The sequence below is a fragment of the Hyla sarda genome, chromosome 6, assembly GCF_029499605.1.
Source record: "Hyla sarda isolate aHylSar1 chromosome 6, aHylSar1.hap1, whole genome shotgun sequence".
Lineage (NCBI taxonomy): Eukaryota > Metazoa > Chordata > Amphibia > Anura > Hylidae > Hyla > Hyla sarda.
The window spans coordinates 290798640-290807506 of record NC_079194.1 but is presented as its reverse complement, the minus strand read 5'-3'; the positions used below and the strand labels follow the sequence as shown (position 1 = coordinate 290807506).

At 42.8% G+C, this 8867-nt stretch overlaps 1 protein-coding gene across 7 annotated transcripts in view; it reads right to left on the bottom strand.

Annotated features, from left to right (window-relative positions):
- The window catches only part of SHANK2 (SH3 and multiple ankyrin repeat domains 2), a 582141-nt gene that overhangs the window by 36466 nt on the left and 536808 nt on the right, over positions 1-8867 (bottom strand). For 4 of the 7 annotated variants that reach the window (XM_056527699.1, XM_056527698.1, XM_056527704.1 and 1 more), the window contains 4 exons: positions 8417-8437; positions 4471-4530; positions 4084-4214; positions 304-415 (listed from right to left, as the gene is read on the bottom strand). The exons of 1 other annotated variant lie outside the window; for it this stretch is intronic. In XM_056527699.1, the coding sequence (XP_056383674.1) occupies positions 304-415; positions 4084-4214; positions 4471-4530; positions 8417-8437 (324 nt within the window). The remainder of the gene's footprint in view (positions 1-303; positions 416-4083; positions 4215-4470; positions 4531-8416; positions 8438-8867) is intronic. 2 more of the 7 variants (XM_056527700.1, XM_056527701.1) reach the window with 1 other exon arrangement.

The following is an 8867-nucleotide window of genomic DNA, read 5'->3' as shown; positions in this document are numbered from 1 at the left end:
TTTTTTTTAACTGTATTCGATTGTCAGTGAATGATGGATCCATGGGTAACTTTAGTCTACAAGGCAAAATACTCTTTCAGACCAGAGCCTGAAACATGTAATAGGAAAAAAAATACAAAAACTTTACGCTGCTTAGGGGGAATATCAGCAGAATAAACATATCACAGGATTAACTACAATATTAAGCACAATGATATCATGCAATGAGCCGCCATGTTGGAGCATAACATTAATATAAAAAAAAAAAAACCTCAAAAAATGAAAAGGTGCACATAGAACACACAGCAGGAACATGTTTCTTACCTATTGATTTTTGCCTTCGCATAGTGCCACGAGGTATACCCAGAAAAGGACCATGGGGGCTTCCTGGAACAATGGGCGGCATAACAGCGATACCCTGCCTATCAAACATTGACTAAAACAAAATAAGAGACAACTATTGGAGGCCCGAAAACACACATGGTATCATTAAACAAATCATATAACCAGTGGATAACCCAGCCTTGTGTCTTCTACGAAAAGTACTGTCAATACGACTTTACATGCGTCCAATGCAGTCATTGACACCAAATCAGGCTGGCAAAACCAGACCACACAAGGCCTTATATGTAGCATGAGCCGGGTCCTATACTCGATGGTAGTTTTGCAGATGCGGGAGGTTGGAATCCCGGCACGGGTGTCCTAGACCTTCCCATGGACGGGTGTCCTAGACCTTCCCATAAAAAGTATTGGTGCTCAGTTGGACAACGCGTTTCGGAGGGGCTCCCTCCTTCCTCAGGTCCGCATTGCGGACCTGAGGAAAGAGGGAGCCCCTCCGAAATGCGTTGTCCAACTGAGCGCCAATATCTTTTTTAAAGAAAATAATAAAAAGTTATCACTATATCTCTGCACCCTCTCCGACTGCTGTCTAACCCCGCCGGTGTATCACTTTCAGCGCCAAAGTCCCCATCCACGGGAAGGTTTAGGAAAACTATCCTACCCACCGTCTTCGATGGGACCGACGGCCAGCTGCTCCCGGCATGCCTGCAAAAAGACACCTTCTCAAAGCTTTCATCAGTGTTGCGCCTGAAATTAGCGCAACACTTAAAGGGGTACTCCGCCCCAAGCATCTTATCCCCTATCCAAAGGATAGGGGATAAGATGTTAGATCGCCGTGGGCCCGCTGCTGGGGACCCCGGGGATAACCGCTGCGGCACCCCGCCATCATTACAGCACAGAGCGAGTTTGCTCTGTGCGTAATGACGGGCAATACAGGGGCCGGAGCATCGTTACGTCACAGCTTCGCCCCTCATGACATCACGGCCCGTCCCCTTAATGCAAGTCTATGGCAGGGGGCGTGACGACCGCCACGCCCCCTCCCATAGAATTGTATTGACGGGGGCGGCCCGTGACGTCACGAGGGGCGGAGCCGTAACGTAACTATGCTCCGGCCCCTGTATTGCCCGTCATTACGTGCAGAGCGATCTCGCTCTGTGCAGTAATGATAGCGAGGTGCTACAGTGGTGATCCCCGGGGTCCCCAGCAGCGGGACCCCAGCGATCTGACATCTTATCCCCTATCCTTTGGATAGGGGATAAGATGTCTAGGGGCGGAGTACCCCTTTAAAGGTGAGCAGGCTCTTGATTTTCGCTACCATACATCTGTTATCCACGGATAACCGGCACTATATTAGCGCCATATCGGTCTTCTTTTTTCCCCCTACATATACTATACTCGATGGTGGTAGACTACAAAAAGTATAAATGTTACTGCAAGACCTCGATTACTTTCTGCAGTAAGAGAGTCATAGATAGACTACATAGGTGATGCAGGGGTCAAGTCCTGCAGGAACATGTGGGAACTTAGTTCCTGCACTTTTTTCACAGCAGGAACGCCATTCCCATTAGTAGAAGTCCTGCAGGACCAGCCCTTGAGTGGAAATCATGGGTGAGTTCCCTCACTTTTTTTTCCAGGACTTGACCCCTGAGGTGATGTATGGGACAAGATGCTTTCCATTGACTCTACTCCTTTATTAAAATTGATATCCGTTCTTTTGGGTCACCATTGGTCTTTTGGGTCACCATTGGTCTTTTGGGTCACCATTGGTCTTCCTAATTTCCTTCGATCTACTAGATGTTACAGACGGTCAACAGGAACTGGACACCACCTTTTTCATCAAACATGGTGAAAATCCTTTTATGTAGCTAAATTTTTGCCCCAAGCTGGACCATGTATGACCATCATAGGATTCCTCCTTAGCGGCGATATAGTTTTGGGTTCTAACTTTTGTATAAACAGTAGAACTGTTGCTGTTTTTCCTTAAATAAGGATTCTCAGCAAAAGGCAAACACTAATTTAAAGGGGTACTCCGGTGGAAAACATTTTTTTTTTTTTTTTTTTAAATCAACTGGTGCCAGAAAGTTAAACAGATTTGTAAATGACTTTGATTAAAAAATCTTAACCCTTCCAGTACATTTTAGCAGCTGTATGCTACAGAGGAAATTCTTTTCTTTTTGAATTTCTTTTCTGTCTTGTCCACAGTGCTCTCTGCTGACACCTCTGTCCGTGTCAGGAACTGTCCAGAGCAGCATAGGTTTGCAATGGGGATTTTCTCCTGCTCTGGACAGTTCCTGACACGGACAGAGGTGTCAGCACTGTGGACAAGACAAAAGAAATTCAAAAAGAAAAAGAATTTCCTCTGTAGCATACAGCTGCTAAAAAGTATTGGAAGGGTAAAGATTTTTTTTAATAGAAGTCATTTACAAATCTGTTTAACTTTCTGGCACCAGTTGATTTAAAAAATAAATAAAAATGTTTTCCACTGGAGTACCCCTTTAAGAAAGTTTTAGCAGGCCTAGGTCTAAGCAATCTATCACCTGCTTAAAGGACTTTCATACTTTTGGCTGACTGTCAATATCCATGTGGTTTTCGGAACCGAATGCATTCTCCAATTAGGGTTGCCACCTTTCTTGCCGAAAAAATACCGGCCATGCTAATTTGCATAATTAATCATAGATGCGTAACATCACAGGATACACATATGCGGGGGGAGGAATTTTGTCCTATTCTGACCCCTATAACTTTTTTTATTTCTCCTTATACGGGGCCTGTATGAGGGATAATTTTTTGCTCCCCGATCTGTAGTTTTTAACCGTACCGTTTTTTTGTTTTGATGTGACTTTTTGATCTTTTTATTGTTTTATTATTAAAGTTCATTATCAAGAGTTGCATTTAGTCACTAACTACAACTCCCAGCATGCCCTGATACAGCCTGTAGCTCAGCAGCTGCCCCAAACAAAAACTACAACTCCCATTATGTTGGACTATATAGAGGTATATAGTATAGGTCAGTGTTTCCCAACCAGGGGTGCCTCCAGCTGTTGCAAAACTACAACTTCCAGCATTTTGGACTATATAGTAGTATATAGTATAGGTCAGTGTTTCCCAACCAGGGGTGCCTCCAGCTGTTGCAAAACTACAACTTCCAGCATTTTGGACTATATAGTAGTATATAGTATAGGTCAGTGTTTCCCAACCAGGGGTGCCTCCAGCTGTTGCAAAACTACAACTTCCAGCATGTTGGACTATATAGTAGTATATAGTATAGGTCAGTGTTTCCCAACCAGGGGTGCCTCCAGCTGTTGCAAAACTACAACTTCCAGCATGTTGGACTATATAGTAGTATATAGTATAGGTCAGTGTTTCCCAACCAGGGGTGCCTCCAGCTGTTGCAAAACTACAACTCCCAGCATGCCCGGACAGCCAAGGGCTGTCCGGGCATGCTGGGAGTTGTAGTTTTGCAACAACTGGAGGCACTCTGGTATAGGTTATGGTGCAACATTCCGGGAGTTGGTGGATTGGATTGGTTGAATTGCATTGCTGGTATTTTTAATATAGAAATACCGGCAGGGTGGCCAAAATACTGTCTGTGCCGGTAAAATACCGGCCAAGTGGCAACCCTATCTCCAATAGATGGTTTGTGGTAGGGTTTCCCCATATTATGAGCATGCTCAGAACTGTACATGCAATTAAGGTCCTCCTGGCCTTTGATGTACTAGGTCTAGATTTGGTGCATCAGTATCTAACATGCTTTCTCCAACTCACATTTGTTTCCATAGCAGAAGGGAAGCATCTACTGGATGGACGCTGTTTAATCGTGGCCACCCTAGAGTCTAATGGCGCGTTGTCCACAGGTCTTAAAGGCTTGGATATGGGGGCAGAGTCCTCAGTTTTATCTGCAATAAAGAAATCAAAAGTGCACGATCCATCAGGGCCCCTCTTATAGGGATGGAAATACTCCCTGGATAATAAGGCTTGAGAAAAAAAATATGCAAATAAAAAAAAAAAAATATATATATATATACAAATTTCATGGTATTTCAAGGCACTGCATGATCAGCATACTTGAGGCGTGCAAGCAGAACTTTGCTGCCATGACCGGAGCTGCATGCATGGTTTTTTACTAGAAGCCTGCGTGCAAGTGACCATTACTTAGTGTAACGCGAATTACAATCCTCCTCTTCAAACACTCAACATCTGACAGCTGAACATCTACATAGAAACACAGAGAAAACCTTTAGCAAACACATTCCTGATAACAGACTGTATTCCTCCTGAGATGTGCAAGCAGGGTACTAGGCTTTGTGACCCTCCATAAAGAGGAGTTTGGGTCTCTCCTTCTGGTTTTCGCATGAAGTGAATATTACAGCGAAGCATCATTTGTGGCATATCTGGCGTAGTCAATATTCTACAGGCCAGGATTAGGGTTGCCATTTTTCTTGCAACAAAAGAAAATACCGGCCATTCTAATTTGCATAATTATATATGCGTGACATCACAGGATACACGTATGTGGGGGAAATTTTGTCCTATTCTGACCCCCCCATAACGTTTTTATTTCTTCTCATATGGGCCTGTATGAGGGCAAATTTTTCCCAATCTGCAGTTTTTAACAGTACCATTTTTTGTTCCGATGTGAGTTTTTGATCGCTTTTTATTAATTTCGGGAGTTGCAGTTAGTTACTAACTACAACTCCCAGCATGCCCTGATACAGCCTGTGGCTCAGCAGCTGCCCCAAACGAAAACTCCCAGCATGTTGGACTATATAGTAGTATATAGTATAGGTCAGTGTTTCCCAGCCAGGGGTGCCTCCAACTGATGAAAAACTACAACTCCCAGCATGTCCTGATACAGCCGGTGGCTCATCAGCTGTGCCAAACTAAACCAACAACTCCCAGCATGTTAAGCTATATAGTAGTATATAGTATAGGTCAGCGTTTCCCAACCAGGGGTGGCTCCAGCTGATGAAAAACTACAACTCCCAGCATGCCCGGACAGCTGTTGGCTGTCTGGGCATGCTGGGAGGTGTAGTTTTGCAACAGCTCGGGACGCTCTGGTTGGGAAACACAGGTTAATATATGGTGCAACATTCTAGGAGTTGGAGGATTGGTTGGATAAATACCGACCATTGTATGGGTGGTATTTTTTATATAAAAATAATGGCAGGGTGGCCAAAATACCGGCCAGGTGGCAACCCTGTCTTTACAAGCCAGTTTTAGTGCACTGTGCCAAAACTGGCCTGTAATGAAATTTTTCAGCCTGTGTGGTGTCCTTCAAGGCAGAACTGACTTTGATTTGTTGCAGACTCACTTGCCAAACTCTTTTCTTCACCAGAGTTTGACTGTTCACTCCCAAATGGAACATATTATTTAAGTCTTGTAATCTCAGCAAGTAATGGAGACAGCACAATGAATAAATTACAAAGCTTATCTCAGCCAAGCAGAAAGCACCAGTCAGAAGACAACCACTTATCTCCTCTCGGGATGGGAGCGGGATAGCATCTCAGAAGGATGGCCAAAACTGAAGGAGGAAAAGACAAGCTGGCTTATACTGAAACCTCAATCAGGCAGAAGAGAACACCTATCAAAGTGGGCATGGTTGGGACTCTCTGATGCAGTATTTAGTGCTGTACTTTGTAGAAACTAACGGTGAACATTGTAAACTACTCGATAAAACTAAGATTTTATGGTTTTCCTCTCAATTTTAATCTAACCATATACTGATCAGGCACTGCTATACCTCTCAATGGTGTGCACATCTGAACAGGTCCTTTACAAGTAGAGATCACTGCTGATTCATAAGATAAGGGGGGTGCTAACAAACATAAATCTGTAAAATCCACAATAAATAGGATAGGAAAAATAGTGGCACTCACCCTTCTGTAGCCATTTCTTGTGTCAACACACACTTCTTCGGGCCGACGGCCCGAAGAATTGCGTGTTGGCGCAAGAAACGGCTGTAACGACTAGCTATCGCTCCTATTGTTTTGAGGTATCCCTGCTGCACTATTTTTTTTTTACCTGTACCTTTTCTTTACAATAAAGATAGGGGTGAGTGCCACTATGTATCATAGCTTTCAATCTAAAACTATGTTCAAAATGGTGTTCTCTGCTAATAGTGTAGAATCCTATAAATATGTAGAATGTAGACCGCGTCATGAAAGTTAATTTTTCAACGTGTCATGAAAATGTCCGTCAGCATTATTACCCAAAGTTCTGTCAAGGTATTCAGCTTCCCATCTAAATGGGTGTTCACTGACTTGCGGACAACATAATGCATGGCTCAGGAGTTATATTGCTTATTATTATACTTTTTGCCATTTATGGTTGAAAGGCAAATTTAAATGGTCACTGTGGTTTCAAACAAATTCCCTCCATGTGAAAGTCTATGTTATTTACAAAATATGTTAGAAATCACAAGCAAAAATGGCTCCTTTCTGCAGAAAAACAGCTCTATAGTATAGGCCACTAGGTGTCTCCTTTCTGTGCAATCTGCTGTTCACTGCCTGTTAGGATAAATTTGTCTGTGGCAACAACTAGATCAGGACATAAGATAGAAAGTGAGGGCTTATGTGCCAGAGAAGAAAAAACTGCACTGTGACCGTAATCTAAAATGTTCAACATTATTCCAAAAAGGGAGATTACGGCTTTTCTCATAAAAGATTTGGGCTGCTTTCCTCTGTGTTTATACCAGTGTATGTACTACTGTATGGCAACATTTTTTCCCCTCCCTTAAAGGAGAAGTCCCAAGTAGGAAAAATGTATCACCTATCAAAAGGATAGGGAATAAGTGTCTGATCACGGGGGGTCCAACTGCTGGGATCCCCCCCACGATCTTCTGTACAGCGCACAGGTTTTGCACGTGCCGTTCATTCATTTCTTCATTTATCAGTGCTCGTGTATCTCTGGCTCTCCCATAGAGATGAATATATATATTTTCTAAACCTGTAGCCACCACTAGGTGAAGCATAATACATTCTCTTATTTTTTAGCCCAATTTATAGAGAGTATGCGTTAAGCTCTCTCTAGTGGTGGCTAAAGACAGGCAAAACTACAGTACAGTGATCCCTCAACTTACAATGGCCTCAACATACAATATTTTCAACATTCAATGGTCTTTTCTGGACGATTGTAACTTGAAACCAGACTCAACGTACAATACTACGGACAGTCCAGATCTGTGATACATGTCAATGGGTGGAAGAACTGACCAATCAGAATGGGCATTTTACTGGTAAAACCCCTGTATTACTGAAGTGTATGCACTGACTGGTGTCTGGTAGCGCCCCCTACAGTACAGGGAGGTATTACATGTTCTCTACTCTTTAACTGTAATACTGAAGTGCATGCACTGACTGGTGTCTGGTAGCGCCCCCTACAGTACAGGGAGGTATTACATGTTCTGTACTCTTTATCTGTCCCAGGGTTAGCTGCTCCTTTGGAACAAGGTGAGGGCGACTCCATGTTACTTTTTTAGGACACTGTGTACTGTACAGGACCCTGAAGAAGCTCCTGTCCTCTACATAGACAGTGATTACAGCTCCCAGCAGATCTTTCTTACTTTTATATGTAAGGATTTGCTTTATTATCTTTAATCCTCACTTTTTCCTATTTTTGGGTGACATTTGGGGGCTTCAGAACCAATTACCAGGTTTCCGTAGAGTTCTGGTCTCAACATACAATGGTCGTCTTGGAACTGATTAATATTGTAACTTGAGGGACCACTGTATATTCACTGGCAATGTCTATACAATGGATTCAAAGCTTTTTTTTTTTTTTTTTTTTTTAAACTGAGCTCGGACCTCTATAATGATGTATCAATAGGCACAGGAGTTTAAGTAAACATCCCCTTTAATTCTCTTTTCCTATATCCCTGTATGACGGCGATGTCTGCTTTCCCCAGTTTTTGCACAACTCAGGTAGAATAAGCTGCTGTCAATATATTCAGGAAGCTGAAATCGAGATACAATAGACACGGTAAATAGAACAATAATCCACAAGATCGGCTACACACTGTGACAAGACTTGTCTGCTCCTAAAGAAAAGAGGACATGACATGTTATTTTGTCAGAAAAAAAAAAGTAGCGCTCTCCCTTACCCTTTTTTTTCCGAACCGATGCTTGAAAATAGAAAGAAACGGCAAATTGTCAAAACCGGGCACGTCAAATACAAAATGCTCACGCGGCATCTTTTAATATAGCACTATAGCTGACAAAGTGATTTTTATACATTTGCAATATGCATTTCACAATCCACTTTTAGGGCTTGTTCACACGGGCGGATGTGTAGCGAGTTTTTCGCTATGAGTTTCTCTCTACACATCCGCCCCTGTGTGAACGTACCCACAATGGAGATATTAATACAAAAAAAATAAATGGTTGTTGCATAGAAGGAAACAAGATTTTCTTGCCTCTGCCGTTGAAATTCCATAGTGAGAGCAATGGGATTTTGCTGCACCAGAATTTCCAAGTGGAATTACAGTGGTTATCCAGGAAAAGAAAAGCATAGCTACTTTCTTTCAAAAAACGCCCAGGTTGGGTGTGGTTTTC